General features: G+C 44.1%; 1 protein-coding gene across 3 annotated transcripts in view; it reads right to left on the reverse strand.

Moving 5' to 3' along the window:
* The window catches only part of ppp2r2ba (protein phosphatase 2, regulatory subunit B, beta a), a 37831-nt gene that overhangs the window by 6421 nt on the left and 9282 nt on the right, over window positions 1-22128 (reverse strand). Inside the window, exons 1-4 of one of the 3 annotated variants that reach the window (XM_070912803.1) lie at window positions 10414-10483; window positions 2696-2793; window positions 1624-1789; window positions 616-728 (exon numbers count right to left, since the gene is read on the reverse strand). In XM_070912803.1, the coding sequence (XP_070768904.1) occupies window positions 616-728; window positions 1624-1789; window positions 2696-2793; window positions 10414-10483 (447 nt within the window). Of the gene's footprint in view, window positions 1-615; window positions 729-1623; window positions 1790-2695; window positions 2794-8657; window positions 8668-10413; window positions 10484-22128 lie in introns of those variants that run through there. The other 2 variants (XM_070912804.1, XM_070912802.1) reach the window with 2 other exon arrangements.

Consider the following 22128-nt stretch of genomic DNA (forward strand, 5'->3'; position numbering starts at 1 on the left):
TTTCCCAAACGCCTTTGGTTAGGAGGATAGTACGATGACACTCAAAATACGCATTTGCAACATTAGTAATAAGACGAAAGATAGATCATAAATAGATAAAATAAATAACATAAAAGATTTTATAAAATGCGAAATTATTTGGATTATTATTTTCCTTATTTCTTTTTCTACAGTATGTCATGGATATACAATCAAGATATCACACATATAAAATAAAAGTTTATATCTTAAATTTAATATCAATATCAGCATATGAGAACAGTTCATGGTGCACTTTGGGGATATAAAATGATCCACTTTTATTAAATATTTATGGAAATAGTTACAGTAAGTTGTCATATTTCACATTTATAAGAAATGAACACATTATAACTGCATGTTTTACCTCTATCTCTAAAAGAGACCTGAAAGGAGCCCGAGGGTGTAGCTTGAAATGTTTTGTTTTTGTTTCCATTCAAGATTAATCTGGGATTTTCTGAAATCCCTGCCGTCAGATCATAACCTGCTATTTGACTCCAAGCCGAACAGCAACATTTTAAGACGCCAGCGGGACGAGACACAGAGCCGTCTACCTGACTCCATGTGACGGTTTGGGTGCCTTGTGTGACCTCTTACCCGTAGCGATGTGATGGTCGACGGGTTTCTGATCCGTCCGTCCTCATCCTTCAGGTTGTAGCCCTCCGGACGCTTGTCTCTCTCGCTGATTTTCCACAGCTTCACTGTCTTGTCTGGGATGGATACATCATGCAAACACACACGCACAGACACACACACACAAACACAAAATACAGTTAGATCATGGCTCACTACAGTGAATCTCAGATACAAGATGGATGCGGGGGGTTGGGCGGCCAATCTGGCTCGTAGCTGGGCAGGAGCCAGCGAGAATGATGAATGCCGGCTCCCGTGTACATTCAGATGTCACTGATATCAATCTACAAGTTGACTACATTTCCCGGCTGCAGTATACGCTCCCCTTGAAAAAGCCATCTGGGCGCTTTTCAATCCTGCCTCACATAAACACCAGTTACATCTCATCTTCTCGGTCTAGTGAAGGGGATGGCGGCAGCAGTCAGGTTGTTGCCTCTTTTTTTTTTCTTTTAATTTCCGCTGTGAATATTGGTGTCAGAGCAGCGAGGCCATCACCACAGGACCCTCCACCATCTGCTCCAGCCAGCGCTAGCACTTCTGTAGCAGCCATGCATGAAGCCCACAATCTGCAAGACGTCTCTCTACTGATGTGTGCACGTCTGTTTGAGCTAGCGTGCATGTATGTTGTGTGGTGGCGCATGCTTTGATATATATGTGTGTGTGTGTGTGTGTGTGTGTGTGTGTGTTTCTGCTGTTGCAGCCATGCATGAAGTTCTCAATCTGAAACACGTCTGCTGGTGGCACTTGCTCAGCCAGGCGAAACACCAATACATACACACAAAGAGTCAATTTTCATGTGATATTAACATCTCCTTTAGCATCAGCTGTATATCTGACCATTCTGCAAAGTGAGGAATAAATCATGCCTTTAGTTGACGCCGTTATTGGCTAACAACAACACCATGCCCACATTCAAACACACTCTCAAGACAGATTAATGGTTTCTTTTCCCACACTAGCTAACTGACTGACCGTTGGTGGAGAGCAGGAAGTAGGCGGCATTCTGCTGAGGAAGCCATTTGATCTTGTTGATCTTCTCCTCAATCTCCAAGCTCTTCAGGTAGTCAAACTCCGGCTCGTGGCTCTGGAATGTGCTGTAAACATTGTACTCCCCTCGACGTTGGGGCTGGCTCTTACTCTGCAAGAGAAGGAGAGGAAGAGAAACACGGTGAGAGACTGACCCGTTCGCTGTTAACTCTAGAAGATGAAATATTGGTTCCCACAAATGTGTTATAAAGAGTTTAATTCTTTAACAAGATGGCCAACATTTTAGAAAACATAATCGCTGGTGTAAATGTACATTCTATTACCCTTAAATTTCCCCTTAATTAGTTATAGTAAAACAGTTTTTAGCCATGCTATCGCAGGAATGCACATTCAAGGTTCCCAGATGATGAATCTTAACTATTTTGGTGATCACCCACAGTAGCAGACGTTAGCATGCTTACATGCTAAACTAAGATGGTGAACACTGTAAACATTACACTTGCTAAACATGTTACCATTTAGCTCAAAGCACCACTGTGACTAAGAGTACAGCCTCACAGCACATCTGCTAGCATGGCTGTTGACTCTTGTTTCCATACTGTTCGACAACATTACATATATATATATTTTTGTGTGTGATTTTCTTGGTATAGCACTCCATTACAGCTATTTTACGTTGAATTAACATTCAATTCCAAGACACTATATATTTTTATGCTGCTCCATTACATGAAATGCTAAATTCTAGATGTACAGTCAGTGCACCATTTGCACATATTTCTCTGTAATTCAGCATTAAATATTTGGTATAATTGAAAACCTTAACTGGAAAACAGAATACATTTTAGTCGTTTCATACAATGCTTCTCTGTGCAATATAATGATTGCCCCGCCAAAGCTTCTTAGCGGTCAGCTTGCTCAGCTAGCAATCCTTTTCAAATATACCCCTTTACTTAATTATCTAAAAGCAAACAATCCAACTTTAATGTTTCAAAGCTGTCAAATCCTCTCAGCAGAAGGGCAGCATAATTAGTGTTGCATTGTTGGCATTTCCTACCTCCTGCTCCCTCTGGAAGACAACCACTCTGCCTCCTTTATCCCCGGTGGCCAACAGCTCCCCCGATGAGTTAAACTCCACCGTTGAGATAATGTCAGCTGCAACACAGGAAGCAGAGCAGAGAGGGGGAGAAAATGTCAGTGTGGACGTGCACAAAGCTGTCAAGGTATCAGCCAGACAAAAAGGAGCCTTTCAGTGGGATCTGGTGGAGTGACTTCTAGAAAACATGTCAGGGGAAGGGAAGGGGAATCTTGTGACAAACCCACAGAGGACTCCCCGGCACAGATACCCTAGTTTGGTGAAATATGGGTTAGGAGAAGCCGCTGGATGAGTCACTGCATGATATCAACTAATTCAGCCCCTTGTCTGATTGAAGTGAGCCAATCTGTGTCATTTAATTGCACCCCTGCTTTTTAAAAGGACGCCGCCGCCGCCGCCGCACTAATATTGCCATTTACCTCTCTCCTCCTGGATGGAAGACCCCGTGCTGTTCAGTGACTCTCCTGCTCCTTCATTAAAAAACAGTCGTCAACCTCTGAACCGTGCACTTTCTGCAGCTCATATATGTCTCTGCATGTGTGGCATATTTTTAATAACTTTCAATCTATGCAGTGCATCAACAGGATAACAAAAATGTAACAGCAATAAGATATAATTGCTCCATTTATACTCCATTGCTGACATTTCTCAGTGTCTCTGCATAGCTACAGTTTCACCAAAAGTAAATAACTGACACCTACCCTTAAGGTAGCTTTTCCTCTCCTCCTCAAAGACATACATCTGCCTGGATTTAGGAGAGGCTAATGGTGACTGTAATTATTACACAGCCCCGGGCTAAAAAGGCATAGCATAATGTCTGTCACACACACACACTCACACACTCACTCACACACACACACACACACATGCCACAGCAGTGGCTAGCCCTCTGTTTAACAGTGACAATAATATTAGACAGAGAGAGAGAAAGAGAGAGAGAGCTTGTTGTTTTGTACCCTCCACGCCCTCTGTGGACCTGCTACTGGCGGAGCGCTGAACAGGAGAGGGGAATGTTGCTATGGAGACCGTTTCCATCTCTAGCGGCAGTCGAAGGGGTGTATATGTGTGTGTGTGTGTGTGTGTGTGTGTGCCAATAGCTCTCAGAGTTAGTTGCTGATGCTAGCTGTAATTCAGCAGACAGAGAGAGTGCTGCAATAGAGTGAAAACCTGCTACTGCATCTGGGGGAGTGTGTGCAGTTCAATGCAGCACACACAACTTCAGACAATGGAGTCCCTGTAGACAGGCTCATCTCGTCACATAAAGCTGCTGTCTATGGTGGAAATGACTAAGCGCCATGTCTTCGAATGTGTGACAGTGTGTGTGTGTGTTCTCCCCTTCATTTAATTGTTGAAGAGAGAGCCACCAGAGGGATTCTTATGGCCATATGTTGATAATGACATGGGGATGGGAGGGCCCGATTCTAATTTGAATCTAGAAACTAACTCACAGACACACTCTGACCTAATTACAGCCTGGGAGTACCCCACTGACACACCATATCGTCATCACACACACCCTCACAAGCGCGCATGCATGCAAAAACCAGACGCTGAAGTTACCTCTCTTTCTGTATCTGCATGTATCGACCTCATGCATGCACAGAGATGTGTGGTGCAGTCCTCCCCAGTACACACTCACACACACGCAGTCACTCGAACAATGGTGTCTTCCCCAACACCATCAAGCCAAAGCCACTGGTGTGAATCGAATGGAATCGGCTTAGCGGTCAGCTTTCTTGAAATCAAAGCTTTTCTATCTCTCTCTCTCTCTCTGTTTTTTGTCCTTCATACTCACTGTTTTTTGTCTGTCTCCCCCACTCCCTCTCTCCTCTCTCCTTCCCTCATCATCAACGCATTAAGTCACTGAGGAGAAACAGTAATTGATGGATGTCATTTAACGAGTTTACACACGAATACATCCTTCAATCAGAGCCAGTGAAGCTGAAACTCCGAGTAACATGATGGAATGCTTCCCTAAATGAGTTTTTCCTCATGCAAATGTATTCAAACCAGACAAGGCAATCTATTCAACCTCAGCCACTTATGGACTTGTGTTCGAACAGCAACATACAGGTATTTTTTAGATAAAATTTCATTGTAGGGAACAAATTGATGGAGTTGCAGGTGGGCGGGGCCCTTGTGATGATTTCTGCTTGTGTCAGATCAGATTATTTACTACGTGAGCATCAGCAGGTTCAAGGTGGACTGGAATTAGCAGTAGGCTGGTGATTCGGCTGATCAAATGTGTACTTACACACACTCTCTCTCTCTCTCACACACACACACACACAGCGTCATCGGCAGACCATAACCAGATGAAGCCCATAAATCCTGTGGCCAGCCAGGTCTGACACAGACAGGTCAGCGCTTCTTGATGAATCAGAGGGATGCTGGAGATAACACACATCCATCACCAGTAATAACACAGACAAGCCTGTTGGCCTGCTGCTGTGATGTGTGTGAGTAACTCTGTACGTACGACCAAAATAAAACAGGCTCTGTTCACCAAGCTGAACCTCAGTAACCCCCCTTCAGCATGTAATATAGAATTGGGACTCAAACCAATTGGATGGAAACATAGATATGCATTGATTCTGGAATGAAAACAGTGCACGAGGAGCCAGAGACATAGGGAGGGGAGGATATTGAATGTATTTATAGACGTCCGAGTCTGCAATATCTATCACGCATAACAGAGAGGGCCACTAAAAGAAATGGAGGGGGGGGTCTGGGGATGGAGGTTTGTTGCTCTAAGTAGGTCAATAAAAGATTGTACAGTGAGTCTCATCGGCACAGACACAAGCAAAGACTTAAATAGGAGCACCCTGGCTAACCTCTAGACAACATATAATCCCGTCAGGGGTGAAAAAAAAAACCCACAAACAAACTGAGGCTTGATCCTGTGGCAATTGGAGGGTTGTGTAAGACAAACAGAGCCAAAATGGTGTGACTGCATGGAAAGCTAGTTGCGTAAGTGGTGTGCAGTAATTCCAGGTAGAGGGAGGGACGTGAGCAACATGGTGTCGTGTACATGCTTTGTTAGCACTGGACGTGGAGAGGAGAGGATTACAGCACTTGTGCTGAGCTGCCTGCGTCAAAGGATCAGGCCGGGGGATAATTCAGGTCTGTTCTCGCACTCCTTTTTCACTCCGCTCTCGATCCTTCTATGATAATCAACTATATGTATCAATCTGCACTTCTTTTATTTTTAGGAACATGAACACACACGTATATGTATCACAAATTCAGTAAATAAAGACTGAGCGCCTTTTCGATTCACCATTTCTGTTCTGAATAAGCAGCTGATAACGGCTTCATTTCGCACCAGCAATAATGGAGATCAATCCAAATTTTGAATAAAGCCTGCTACCTACTGGTCTGGTAACCAAGACATATGATTAAGGGTTGATTAGGCTTTATTAGCTGCACACAAAGCAACAGAGCACAATGCAGCTCTCTTCATCTGAAGAGCATGACTCTTTGTAAGATCTGGAGTGAACAAGCTAATTAACCTGGTTTCTCCAGGATCAGCCCCTTGAGAATGAGACAGAATGTGTGTGTGTGTGTGTGTGTGTGTGTGTGTGTTTTGTCTGAATGTGTGTGTGCTCTTTCTCTTTTGAATGTGCATGTACGCGTGTGTGCTTGCTTCTCTGTATCCCCATACACCAGGGAGTTGAGGGTGAAATGGGCGAGACGTGTTACTGCTTCACTTCTCACACTTCATTAACACGTTGGCGTGGCACACATCTGACTACAGACACAACACGGGACAGGGCGAAACAAGAAGAAGTGGTGAAAAAGCAGTGAAATCGGCGATCAATTCCTGTGTGCACTGAGATGAATACCAAGAGGGATCATTTCAGATGCTTGTTATTTGGTATTCTCTTAGAAATTGAAGACGTAGATGGGGGATGGTGGGGAAGTGGGGGTGCATAGAATTATAATCCACCACCAAAACAAAAGCTGTCTCTCCCTCTCTATCTGTCTGTCTGTGTTGCTTTGGTGCAATCCCTTTCATCTTCCAAGGCTGGTGGGGAATCACAGATTCGATGGCTGCTGTACAGACCGAAATCCTGTATCTACAGTGACCTTATCACCAAAAACATGAAAGATTCTGAGTGACACTGCTTCCTCGACAGGACGTTGGAATTAGCTATCAAAACTTACAAATGTATCCCATTATAAAGTCCAGAAAGGTCAAACACTACTTAGCCTTCAGGCTAGCGGTGCACCGAATGACTCACATACAGTACATCTATCACAGCAGCACCTCAGAACTACTGACCAGGAAGTAGAAATGGGATATTTCTGTAATCTTCCTACAGTAGCAACACCACGGGTATTCTTTAATAAATTCTCATTAAATTTTCATGAAGCTGCAGACTTAATAAGAAGCTAATCAGGGGATGAAAGCAGCTGCTGAATAAGGAGTGTGACTCGCCCCAACTTCACAGCTTGCCATTAAGCACCCGCCACCCCCACACCGCCCCCAATACACACACATAGACATTATCTTTCTTGCGCTATGTGCTGAGGCGGGGTTCGGCGTTTTTGAGTGTTTCGTAGTGAATAATGGATGGGACCTGGGGGTATGGTGGGCTAAGTCTTTTTATGACGGGGTCCTAAAGTGTGGCCCCAGGCCGTTTGCCTTGGCACAGGCAACCGGGCGCTGCTCCGCTCTCATCAGCAGCTGCAATAAAGGCTGTGAGCTCTCTGTTACGGGACTGCATCAGTATTCAGCGGGGCTAGAGGGGTCACATCACACACAAGCTTGTACTTGCATCAGACAGACATATAAGCAGCAAAGAAAGAGGGGGCAGGGGAGAGAAGGAGGAAGGGATTACATGGCCTACCAATAGATCTTTAGGTCATTGTTCCGGTGGCTAAATTGCAAAGGACCAGAAATCAATACCAAAGCAGACATTAGGTTAGGTCCTGCCTCACAGCGAGGGAGCATTTTACATGTTTACTCCCGCAGTGGTGTTCTGCTATTTGACAATTTCACCTATTATAGAAACATCCAAGGTGCAGATTATGAAAATTAACTGAGACCCATGTTGTAGGAGCGTAACAGCCCATTGACTCAACATATACTGACACACACACACTGACACACACAGCTGCAGTGAGACACAAACCATCCATCCTATCACCATTAGCAATGTGTCATCCGCAGGCGGCTGGTGAATGCAAATCAGACTGTAATGTAATTTTCTTTCATCTAGACAACAATGATGCCTCTGGAAACTTTGCTCTCAGCTTCAGAAGACTTTGAAATTTCATACACTGTGGATGACCCAGCACAGCTCTACCCGCACACACTGAGTCAATGTAACCGCCCCCAGGCCCACCGAGGCGTGGGATTGGTGCGAGGCAAAGGTCAGCGCGAGTGACATCATTAAAATGTGACATCATTAAAGTGTCCTGCTGCTGTGGGCAAGCATGGCCTGAGGGAAATCCCTACCAGGGACCTGTGTATGCATGACTGTGTGTGTGTGTGTGTGTGTGTGTGTGTGGTCTGTACGGACTGGGCCTGATGGAACATGTGTACTTTGGTGAATTTATGAGGACCGGCGATAGACCCAGACGCCGGCCCGTATGATCTTTGGCTGCAGACTGACTTCACACCACTTAGGAGACAAGGAGAAAGTGAAGGGACACACACACACACACACACACACATTCATGATATATGAGGTGTGACGATCAGTCATAAATTACAGCACTAAAAAATAACAAAAGTAGACGTTCCTGGTTTGAAAAGCACAGATGGGCCACAGACCAGACAGTCCTTCGCATTCAGGAGACACATTTTACCCCCTGCGTGAGTCTCATCCACTTTCCCCTGATCAAATGAACGACACAGAGTGAAAGAGTGAGAGACGGAGAGACAGGGAGAAGCTGGAAGAGGAAGATCCCCAACTGTTTTTCATCTCAGTGCACACATCAAACAAAGATATCCATCACACCCACTCCCACCCCCACTTCACTTCCTCTTGCTCTGAACCAGCGACTGTGTGTTTGGCAGTGACAGGGAATCATCTGTAAGTGCAGGAGCGCAGCAAATGATGATGTTCTCCCATATTTAAATGAAAAAAAAAACACGTTGAGGGAAGAAGCAGCTGGAGAAAGTGTGAGAATGAGACTCTCTGCCTTCTGAGCCTTGACTTTTTGTCTCTCCTCCAACCTGCAGTGGCACCAGTAACCTGAGCTGATGGCACAAATGGAAGAGCAGGGTGGCTCTGACCTTATCAAATCATGCAGATCATTCGTGGAGACGTGCTATTTGGTTGTTCAAGTATTGGATGCTGGATTGTATTTCGCATTTAAATATGCTTCTTTTCTGTGAGATTTTCTATTTTCAAACCTCACGGTAAGTGGGCGGTGAAATGTGTGAAAGACCTAAAGGCTGCCCCAGTGCCGCAGAGACTATTATCCAAACTGACTACACTGCAAATAAACAGCGCCCTAAACTGAACAATAAAGACCACCAACTGTACTTATTCCAAAGGCCAATACAATACTTCAATTATTTGAAAAAGACAAGACAACAGACATCCACATATGCACATTGATTGAAATTTAGAGGCAATGCACATTATAGCATTACAGACATTATGTTTAGTCTGTTTTTTACTGACTTGATCAGTTCAAACTGCTGCAATGAAAAGCCCTCAGTGGTTTTTATTATCTTACGGATCTCAGTGCACCAGTTAATGTCCATAACCGATCTGCATAATCAGTAAATGGGGGTGCCGGGGGGTGGTAATGAGATTAATGGTATCTTTTTACCTGTAAATCAATGTTTTATGTTGATCAATGATCTAAGCAGCTTGCGGAGGACAGGTGGAGCTGATTGGTGGAACATGAGGGAACTATTAGGCATCAAACAGTTAACAGGCTGATAATCGAGAGGCTGATGTGTGGTCAATGAGGAGGAAACACACACACACGTGCAGGAGCAGCATTTGGGCTGCAGAAAACAGCTATTGTTCAAAGCTCCAGTTACGAGCATGTACAGTAAAAAATGCCCTCTGTGTGTGTGTGTGTGTGTGTGTGTGTGTATGAGAGAGAGAAAGATCCATATTTCAATGCACTGCTTCTTGAAATGAGGGCACCTTCTCTGTCTCTGTCTGATTATTTCAACAAGCAAACACAGAATGAGGAAAATATATATATTTTTCCATCATTAATTCATAATTTTTTAACTGCATCACATTGTTCACCACAGACTCCAGACACTGAAGCAGCTGCACAGGAGGCTTTATTCCACTGGTGCTCGCAGTCCACACAGATTAAAGCCCTGATTCCCTTTGGTCAGGATGGTCATCCTAAAATAGCAGACTCTGATGGGAGGCCACCTCATCATCTCCTGCTACTGACCTCACCTACAAGCTCCATGCTTGTGGCAAATGAGCAGAATATTCCTACAACATACTGATAGCAGCTCACAGTGTGTATAAAGTGGTTAATTTCGTTCATGGTGTTCAAACAGCATCTCTACATAACCTAATATTTATCACCCAGACCTGTTTGCTGTGATATTTTCTGCTTCCTTTAATATTCCTATGCAGTGATTTATTTTTGCTGTGATATGAGCATTCCTCTAGCTACAGCCTCGGGTTACTAAAAAGGCTTAAAGGGAGTCTTTTTTTTCCCAACATCATCGGTTTAAATACCTTCGGTTGCATAGTTGTGGTCGCGAAGGAAGCTGTTGTTGATTTTCCGGGTGTCACTCTCTTCCTCCATTGATAAATCGGCTGATTCGGGATCCTGAAAGCGGCAGACCTGCTTCCCATCCTGCCCGGTACCGTCAGCAGGCGGGCTGTGGGACCAGCGGGGGGCCTGTCATGGCTCCAGATCTCCGGTGTAATCAACACAAATCACGATCAAATACCTGTGATGAGGAGGAGGCGGATGGTGATGATGATAATGATGAAGAAGAAGTACGGGCAGGTCCTGTCCACACCTCAGCACGCATCCAACCGCCCACCGCTCCAGCGACGCAGTGACAGCGCCGATTCCAGCAGTGGATTTAAATACTCTAATTATGATCGCGCATTAGGTCCTCTGCTTCAGATAACTCACCCAGGCGTGTGTTTCTCCCAGAAATATCAAAATACACTCTTGATCGCCTGCAGGACTGGTCAGAAAAATGAAAGAAATGTCACGTCTTCTTGAAGGCGTCTAAACCCGCAGCGGCGGCAGCAGCGCACTCCGTAGCCTAAATCTCTTTTGGAGGATTTGAGTTTAGGCAGGTTAGATTTGCGCCCTCCCAGTGCCAGCGGGGCGGGCGGGATTATGCGTCAACAAGCTTGCTCCGATCACTTCGGCATTTCCGTGTCAGACTCTCGACTGCGCGCATCCCCAGAGCATAGCACCTTCGCCTTTCTGTATCCAGATCCTGCAGGGTCTCCTCTGTCTCTCTCTCTCATTCATTCATTCGCCCGGCAGCTCAGCTGACTCACTGTGCCAGATAGCGCAGAGAGAGCTGTACTGTAGTCACCCACTGTGCTGCTGCCGCTGCTGCTGCTGCGCTTCAGCAAAGGAGGGCCCCTCCCATGCTGCCTGGCGGCTGGCTCTTTAAAAACCTCAAACAGCCAATGTGACGCTCACTCGAACCACCACTACCACCACCAGAGAGATGGAGTTTAAATTCTGCAGAGCATCTGCACAGCAGGATGACCACCAAGAAGGTTCGTGTGCGTGTAAAGCTGACAGCTGCCTTATGGCCTGGTAGCAGGTTGCCTCTTAAGCCTGGTAGATCCTGCATCACCATCCTGCTGCAGAGGCATCTATACATTTCCACAGCAGATTGGGCAGTGACCCTATATACTTCCTGTGCTTTTCTTTCTGCATCTAGACCCGGTCCCCTAACTAACAGCAGCTATTCATGCCGGGAGAAGACAACAGAGGCTTTATAAGATGTGTTATAGGGAGCGCATGACAGGACATATTTCTGTCCAAACACTTGAGAGAACGTGAATTTTAGATCCCGAGAAACCAGGACAGAGAGGGACACCGAGGAGAGAGATATGGAGAGAGGGAAGGGAGCAAAGGCTGGAGAGGGGGAGAGCAACAAAGAGGGCCAGAAAAGAGGGCAGAAGAAAATGAAAAATCCCAGACGCTGATTAATTAGATTAGTAGGGCCGCCGTCTGCACCTCTCTCTGGAAAGATCTCATTTCCATGCTGAGTTTAATAACACCACACACAACGAGCCTCCTTGCATCCCTGCCCTTATCTACTCACTTTACCCTAAATCTCTCAGGCTCCACAAAGGGACTGGGTATCTCCCCTGCACGAGCCTCTACACACACACACACACACACACACAGCAATAAAGAGATTGTGGAGCCCCCTCTCCTAAATGCATTAGCTCTCTAATCCACGGGACCATTTGCACATCCAATCCCCTGCTCCTCTACTAATGGGGATCTGGCTGTGAGAGTGGCAGGCTGCTCATAGCAGAAAATACAGGACCTTCCTACACATGCTATTTTACACCCCATCACCCTCCAACCTCCATCTCCATTGGAATACATTACAGGGCGTTAGCCATGCAGGGGGATAATGAAGGCTGCGTGGGCCTGTGATTCACATGCTTCCATATTTACAGTCCTCTGCTCCCCTAATGAAATCTGCACAGAAACTCCGCCATCCTTGACCCTCTCAGATCTGACTGAGCAGTCAGCGGTGCTTCCCATCTCTATCAATATTTAAACAGGGTCTACGAGGACAAAAGAAACACACAGCGTTCCTTTTCCACAAAAGACTTTGGCTAAGTTACAGCTGAGCGGCAAGACCCAAATGGAATTGAAATGGAATCAGTGAAACAATGGATTTAGTAGAATGAAGCTGTGCGGATGAGAGGTCCAGGTTTGTCAGATTTTGTTGGGGAGGTGAGGGGGGGAATTATGAGGCAGAGAGACAGACAGATGAAGGGCATGGGGTAGCAGTTAAAGGCACAGAGATATTTGACTGTATAATGAAGGAATAAGTGGAGAATGCCGCTCGGAGCCAGAGCCTGGGATCAATGCTGCCTCTCTAATAACACCCACCGTCTCCCTCCCTGCCGCTGTCCCAATCCCTGTGCATATATGCCAATCTTCTCTCTCTTTACCTCCCCCTTCTACTTCTCTCCCGCTCTCATGCGTGCCACACTGGCTCCTAGGCCAGCGGGAAGCATCTCAGAGCAACAGCCCTGACTGGAAACCAGTTCAACTGATGCAGTCACGTGACGTAAGAAGCTCTTCTTCTCTGAGCTTTTACTCAAAAGGCCTCAAGTTTCTGCACCCCGTGGCTCATTTAACCCTCCTCCACCTCCAGCTACTTGTTCTCCTCTGCAACCTCACTTCTCTCGCTCATTACACCCCATCTCTCATTCCGCTGGGCGAGAGACCAGTGACAGCGCGTCTACAGCCCAGCTGCTGCGCGTCAGACTTGCAGGAAATGCTCGGGGGGCCACCAGAATTGGAGAGCGTGTCCTCAATTCTCCTCGATCGTATGGACAAAGTGGGTTAAATTAGGCTCTAGCAGCCCAAACATAGGGACACAATCACATGGCAATGATATTTTAGTCATGCCCAATTGCTTTCCTTGATGTGTGGTAATTGTTTGACCTGGGGAGGCCGGTGTAGGGCTACAGGCAGGAAAGACACTGTCTGCATACCAAACACCACGCATGCACACACATGTACACATGAGTATAGATATTTGACTATACAGCAGCTGCACAGCACAATTATACTCCACCTTCACTGCAATTCCCTCATATCTCAAGATTGCAGTCAATGGTATATTGACCACTGGATCATGTCTGGTTTAAAAAGGGAAAAATATTGATTACTTTCATCCAGTTAATCCAAGAAATATGAGATTAAGATAAATCAATACAAAATCTGTTTAAGACCCATATTAATCATATTTTGAGTGGAATAAAGTATAAATCATAGCACAACTAAAAGTGGAAAACTTATCATTGTGCAATAAACTCAATTAACTGGTCGACAGCGACTCAATTGTAAACTGATTTCCTTTAAAGTAGTTACAAAATGATATCTGTAATACCTTGAAGATAAATGAAATAAACGATTTGGGCAAATCAGAGTGTGAAATTGTATCAAATATCTTCAAAAACAAGATATGCCACCACAATTGTCCAAACTCATCCATTTTGCGATGTGGAAATGTTGATTTCCTCTGAATGTTAGAATAAAATGACAAAAAATGATATACTATTTTAAGTATGTAAGTGCAGCTATGATCAGGAGTTGAATGAAGAAATAAAATCTATCAATGCTTTTGTGTGAAAGGATGATTTTCAGTTGTTCTCCAGAGCAGAATGGACCATGAACACATACAGTACGTCATTAAGCAGCAACTTTCACAGTGTCTGCAGGTATGAGTCAAGGTGGGGGGGATACAGGGAAAATCTTCTAATACAGCATATATGATCTTATATTGTGTATATTGTGATAAAGTAACGTTTCTGTACTGACTGTGCTGTTTATGGATAACATATCCAGACAAGAGGATCGGTTTTTGGCTAATCCAGTGAATGAAGTGCCTGACCAATAAAGGTGTATCATCACATTGATGCAAAAATCATATAACGAGACTGTCTTTCGTCACTAAATGTCTCAGTCAGACATGACGTATATTATTGTTATTTTCGGGACAGGTCAAGGTAAAGGTATTTCAACACAATTCCAGAGGGTTGAAGGCAATGATGGGACTTTTAAAAAGTCACTTTCTTCATGTTTGCTTGACAAGAATGAAACCACTATAAGAAATATATACAGTAAAGCCTACTTAGTGGCTGAGCTGGTTTGATATGACGTCCCTCAGTGGGACGAGCTGTAGCTGAGCTACAAAGACGTCATGGTTATACTTTTCACTGCCTGTTCACTGGTTTTAGATCTCCCCCATGTTATTAAACAAATCGGGATGATCATCATTCAGTAGCATGAGATTCTCCCTTCAAACATTCATTGTCTTCCATTAGCCATGCAACCCACCCTGGCATTAAGAGCAGCTAAACACATGGGGGTAATAGGATTGCCCTGGAAGTCCATCTGTCAGGGAACTGAGCAGCAACACACTGGCCTGGATACACCTGCTTAGTCTGCCCTTTCTTTGCTCTCTTCTCTGGAGATATTTATTCAGTTTTAAAACATAACCTCTGAGAGAGTAAAAACACATCCAATCAAGTGTGTAAATGCCACAAGAAGTAAGTAAAATGCTGAAAATTACACGCTCTGTTGGTAGTTTATAACCTTCTGGCTTTAAATATCATCGAATGCAGCTACTGTTCTGTTAATAGAGTACAGATGGAGATACATGGCAGTGGCTGCTGAGTGAATGGAGTACAAGGCAGGGTGGGGGAGGAACACGGAGGAGAACAGAGGGCCTGGGAGAGGGAAGGAGAGAAAGATAAAAAGATGGATGTATAGTTTTGGTAGAGGGCATTAAATCAAGCCTAGAGGCTGTCCCCAAATCAGCCGGCTTTACTCTTGGTGTCATTCCAATTACATCAGGATGAGACTAATGCTCCATTGCTCCGAGACTTCAGACCAGCAGGATTGGATTTTCTGTTTCCCCCCGACTCCCCTTTCCCCTCCCCCAACCTTCCCCCCTCTCTCCACCTCCCTTGATAATGAATTAATTGAAAAGAATGCATGTACAATGATTAGCTCAGGACAGCGCATTTTGGATGAAAATTAATCAACTGTAACGATAAATGATATAATTTGATGATACACTTTGCTTGCAGCAATGCAGCTATTTCACAGGCTCTACCACCTCGAGGGTATGCGCATGCACACCGTATGGATGTCTACATAAGCAGGCACCCTATCACAAAACACACACACACACACTTGCAATTGTTTTTTGTTGCATTACAATGTTATAAGCAGTAAGTCGACATAAACGAGCCTAAAGGAGAAGAGGCACGCACACATTGCGATTTAGATTTGTTTTGTGAATATACAGTCTAGTCTCGCTGAGAGGGAATGATGCCACTTAACAGAAAATCATTGCATTGTACCTCTCTGGTTGCTAGGAAACTGCAATTGAACTGGCATTGCAATGCAGCACAACAGCTGTCAACATAATTGGACAATTAAGATCTTAAAATGTCATTATTTTGGTCATATTCATCTCAATAAAGGTTCAAACGCGTCCCAACTGGTTTCCTACCAGTTGGGTTAATGGGCCGAACATGAGGAGTTCATGTTCGGAGTGAGGCTGGATTTCATTAGTGAAATGATGCATTAAGGGTAAGGATACAACAAAGCACGGTGCCATACGCATTGCTCGGAAGGCTTGGACGGACACTGTGTGTGTTGTTAAGTATGCTATATTTATCCTACAGCACTTTCCTCTCTGTGGACAGATGAAAGGCCAGCAAGTAGAAAGTAGGTTAAGCAGGTTAGTGACTGGCTACAAAGCCACCTCCCCATACATGACCAGGGATCCATGCACAGCTTATGTTCAGGACCGTGGAGAGCTCTTCACATAGCAGACGCTGAGGCAAACAGAAAATGTCTCTGAAATAGGCTAAAGGGAAAATCCACCCTGAAAATGGAATTCATGTCTGGTATTTTATAATACAGCACAGCTCAGTTTTACTTTTAACAAGTCAGAGAGAAAATTTGTTATGATGGTGCAATCTAGTTACCAATCCTGGAGCTTCTTCATAGACGAATGATTGAACAATTGAATGAAATAATGGACAAACTGCTCTCATATTATGACAGCACCCAGGAGGTTTTCTAGTGTATGACTATAAGCCCTACATTCAAATACAACAAACTAAATTGTCATACCTCATTAAATATCACTATCAGTGTAAATGGACCAACTCCAAAAGTCACATCAATCAATTAAAATTTGATGCTTGGTGAGACTTGACATTGTCTTTGTTTGTAGATACCAGTATTTACTGTCCAAAACAGCACAGTTGTAAGTTTAAGGATTTTATCAATTTTTCCTTTAAATATTTAGTGTTTTAGTTGCTACATGTCATATAACTGAAGAGTGAAGAAAATCTCCACATGTTTTTCTCCACATGTATTATCTATTGGCAACCACTTTGAATATTGATTAATCGTTTAAGTCATTTTTTTAAGCAGCAACACTAATAGTCCATTCTAACTGCTCTGTGAGGCTGTACTTACACATAGTGGTGCTATGAGCTAAATGCCAACGTTAGCATGCTAACAATTACACTACCAACATGCTGATGTTTTACAGATATCATGTTTACCATGTTCACCACCTTAGTTTAGTGTGTTAACATGCTAATATTTGCTAATTTGCACTACACACAAAGTACAGCGGAGGCTGAAGGGAATGCCTTCAGTTTTGCTGTGTGCATAAACAAAAGTAAAGGATGATAGTGCAAGATGAAAAATTAAGGGATCACTAAAGTGATCACATCTCACTCTGAGCGGGACATGAGTGTACCAAATTTCATGGCAAACATTCCAACCACAAATGTGAACCTCATGGTGGCGCTAGAGGAAAAGCCAGGGCATCAACAAAGTCAGTAGGCTTCATTGTTTGGGCACCATGAATATCTGAACCAAATTTCAAGGCAATCCATCCAATAGTTGTTGAGATATATGGACCAAAGTGGTGAACCGAGCCATCCCTCTCTCTAGCTGGCTAAAAATGCCAAAATTTCATGGGTTCCAGCTTCTTGAATTTGAATATTTACTGGTTTTCATAGTCGGCAATGATGTTAAATTGATACATTTGAGTTTTAGACTGTTGACGTTATACAAAACAAGACAATTGAAGATGTCTCCCTGGTCTCAGATAAAAAGTGATGGGCACTTTTTCACGTTTCAACATTTTATAGACTTAACGACGAGTTGGTTACTCAAAAATATAATCAGTGCATTAATAATTGTTAGTTGCAGCCCTCGTCCACTGCATGAGAAACACAGCAATATGGCTTTCCAATACAAAGCTTAAACATTGAACATTTGACATGCAGTAAAATCACCCTGTCCTTTACCCTCCATAGGCTCCAACTATATTCATAAGATAGACAAGGTTTAGGACTAATGTTGCTAATAAGAACAGCAGCAGTGTGGAAAAAGCCTGACCCCACATCTGAACACGTTCCCTCCCCCTTTTCTCGCTGCAGCTTGCCAGAGAGAGTTCAGTCATGTTCCAACCAGTCCCATGTGACAAGAGAACATGTAGAGAACATGCACCTCGGCTCAAGACCCCCACACACACACTTTAACACACAATAGTTTATTACAATAGTCCCTCACATGCACTCCGTCAACAACAAAGACAAACACATGCAAGCGTGTCACACTTAGAGGCTGTAATCTCCAGGAAAATCCCATTTGGCAGAGCAGCTGCCAGCGTGGATCACAGATAGACTGTAGTCGTAGTGCCCACAGGGTGGCAAGCTGTCCATCCACACTATTCTATCAACTAGACACACACACACACACACGCACATTTGAAGACGGGATTAAGGTGAGATCAAGCCCTACCACTGTGATGATAAATTCATGCCACTTGTTTTAAAAGAAACATGTCAATTGGCTCACCCAGCCAGTTTCTCATTTGAACAGGGCTTCATTTTTATTGCTCAATTTATTGATCTGGCATGAGGGATTTCTGTTGCAAAGCAGCCTCAGGGGCGTGCCATTTCTGACATAGCGGAGTGTGAGGAGACAAAAGTGGTCCGTCCATCTGTCTGTCTATCGCGCTGGCTGTCTGTCAAAAACACTCTCTTCTGCTAATGTGAAAGGATACACAGGTAATATGAAACAATGACATAATATGCATTATAAAGTCTTAATATCTAATGGGATCTACTTTCTTCTCATACTCATACATTATGAAGCATACAAATGTCTATCTATCTATCTATCTATCTATCTATCTATGCTTTATATGGTATTGTACATAAAACATGCACATAGAGTAAATGCAATTGAGCTTATTGTCATGAGCAACCTCCCTTCAGCATTGATAGAGCTGATCTTAGAGCACCACCATCTGGCAAAAGGGAATATTACATGGTTAAACCTGGGCAATACCATCAACATACTGCATACGATTCAGTAAACACATGCATTAACCCAGTCATGATTTCCAAGAGCTAGTTATCAGCCTGGCAAACTTACAGCAGTATTCATAATTGTGTGTGCATGTATAAGAGAGAGTGTATGGTCAGTCATAGATCACATTTAGGAACAAGGTTTTGGTTTCAAACCAGTTGACCACTGATCATATTCACTGTATACACACAGGAATCTCTCTGCAGCCAGTGTGGACAGAAGGAACAATAACAACAAACCATGGGAACCCTTGTTGCATGTATTTCCCCTTCTTTCTCTCCAGCCTCATTTCCTGTCAGATCTCTACTGTTGACTCACAAATAGATAAATAAAACAAATAAATAATTCACACACAGAAGTACAATAAAATATGTTTAAATGAAAGAGAATAAAAAATGCAACCTATAAAACACTGAAGTGCTGCAATTCCTTTTTACATATCAGACATATACAGCAGTACTGATTTATCTGTGATAAACAAATAATAATTAGTAATACAATATGTGCTATTGGTTGATCTCTAATGTAATGTCCCCAAAAATAAACTATTTCCGTGTGTGTGTGTGTGTGTGTGTGTGTGTGTGTGTGTGTGTGTGTGTGCGTGCGTGTGTGTGTCAGGACAAAGCTCAGTTCACATTTCAATCAATGCAGGAAGTGCTTTTTTTACGCAATCCAAGACCATCTTTAGCCATTATATCAAACATGAAGGATCACAAGCGGGTGATGCAAAGAGGACTTTATAAGACTTGCCCCCCCCCCCAACACAAACACAAGTTATACGTTATATTAACATACACCACCCCTGTCCCCCCTGCGTTACATAAACGCACCCCCCCCCCCCCCCTACTGGACACTTCATTTGGTTTGTTATTTATCTTATCTTAGTCTTTTTTTTACCTTTATATTTTTACATGTTTGTTGTCAGAACAATAGCACCCTCAGACCACTGCAAATTCCTTGTAATATATGTTACTTGGCAATAAACAGTTTCTGATTCTGATTCTGATTCTGATCATTTAAGTACATAGAAACAAGCTCATTTTTGTGCATGTGTCCTGAGTGAGCATTGTACATGTGCTCTCCCTGCATGTGATGTGACAGCATCAATATGGGATCCATATTTTGTCCACCCCTTGGCCTAAGATGCCGAGCAGAACTAATTACGCTGGCAACACAGAGGCCAGCTGAGGGCCTGCAGGAGAGCTCTGAGCTGAGCAGTCTGCTAGAGGTGGAGATGCGGCAGCAGCCCTGCGATTTGAGTATTCACCGCAGACGCATGAGGTCATGCGCGTGGGCACACAAGCAAGCGGATAAGCGCGCACATACATTCTCTGAGAGAAAGTGGTGCTAAGGGGACGCCCATGTCCTCAGACAGACGAGCCAGTGAAGCAGCCAGAAGAACGAGGAGGGAGACCAGGAGTCAGGCTGGGAGTTGTGCTCTACAGATACGCTTCAGTAATCATACAGTGAGGAAGCAGACAGAGGGGATGTTTCTTCGTGAAACAGCCATTTCCACCTTGCCGAGCCTCTCCCCATGGTGCTAATCCAGCTCCAGGAACTGCACCATGCTGCCTCACACTAAGAGCTTTTTCATCAGACAATCACAAACTATCTGTTGCTTATTCATTCATTGTTATCTGAATGTAATGTAAGAAACAATCAGACGGACTGAATTGTGATGTCACACACACAAACACACACACACACAGACCCACATAGAATCTCACAGTGAATGGTTTAAGTTTGGGGTAAACAGTAAACAGCCCCCGTGCCAGGACAGCTTGGCCTAGCTGCACACCGTCAATACTAATGACATCAGGACACAAAGTATCACTATGGAAACCTGGAGGCCCTATCCCACACCCCTCTGTACAACCGGAAAGGCTGGAGAAAAGGCCCGACAGGGGTGGAGAAAGAGAGAGCGAAGGTAAGAAAAACCCGAAAAAAGAGGGAGCCAAAGGAAGGAGGTAGTGAATGAGAGTCAGAAAGATGAAGAGGGGGAAGAGAGGGGTGAGCCAAAACGTCAGAGAGAGAAAGATGAAGAGAGGGAGAGGGTGGGTTGTGGGGTTCAGAGGCATTGGGTGGTTCACGCCAGAGCCCAGTGCTTGGTATGAAAACAGGCACAGCAGTGTGCCGCAGCCAAGCCTGAGATTCAACTCTGCCGGAAAAAAAGAGCTCCTTTCTCCCCCAAATCTGCACTCTCATCTTCTCCCCTCCCCCTACATCCATCACCCAATCCATCTCCCTCTCTGTTCCACCGCCTGACCGCCTCTCTTAGACTCAGCAACACTTTCAAACAGGCCAGATGGGCTCAATGAAATACACCCCACTGTCTGCAGCCGCCTAAATCACCGTAATGCTACTGCTCTCTTGAGCTACCTTATTTCCGAGCACAGATTTTCCCAAAGTGTCCACTACAAAACCTGCTTAGCACAATGTGACTTTGAGTAGGCCTGGCACGAGGCGACGTGTAGGTCATTACAAACAAAAGAAGAAAACGCAATGCCTCTCGGGATAGATTAGTCCGGTCATGTCGGGTCATGGCCCTCAAAAACATTTACTGTAAGTCATTTCCAGAGCATTAAATTGGCTGCTGGTGTGAAGCCCAATTCAGGCGTTTACACTTTGTCACTTTGTCTCCAAACACATTTAATGCTAGGTGAGTCTCAGAGCCATTTGGTCAGATCAATGTGAGCTAATCACTGAGAGCCATGGTTGAAAACAAACTGAACAAAGCTCATTTTATGTAACCGAATGGGAACAAACCTCTACTTATCGACTCATTTTTAAGTTAAAGTGAGACCATTACTGTCAGATAGGACTGTAAGGTCATTTATTTAAAGGTTAATGCCAGGTTCAAACGGTTATTGTGCTGCCTACACATATTTTATCAGCCTTCAGTGTCTAATCATAATTTAGCTGCACATGATCTAGCACTCTAAATTCACCATTACTTCGTCTTAAATGTTTGCATCAATGTTAATACATGTTGTGGATGTTAATGTTGATGGAAAATGGATAATGACGCTCTTTTTTTCTATATGTAGAGGGTGCAGTGAATGACCCGTAGCTGTTTATGCATCTTCACACATTGTGACCTAATGTTTTTATTCGACGTATTAGATTTCATTTGTGATGGAAAGTGACAAAAACATCTTGTGAAGTCCTTGGCCTCTAACTGAAATCGAGCCTGCCTGTGAATCTGTCGAGCAAATAAGATAACCAGCGCTGATCCCACAGAGTCTCGTTCGGTCACGTCTGCGTAATCCCACTGGAGGAGAGCGAGAGGTGAATCCAGG

This window comes from Enoplosus armatus, chromosome 10, assembly GCF_043641665.1.
Source record: "Enoplosus armatus isolate fEnoArm2 chromosome 10, fEnoArm2.hap1, whole genome shotgun sequence".
Lineage (NCBI taxonomy): Eukaryota > Metazoa > Chordata > Actinopteri > Centrarchiformes > Enoplosidae > Enoplosus > Enoplosus armatus.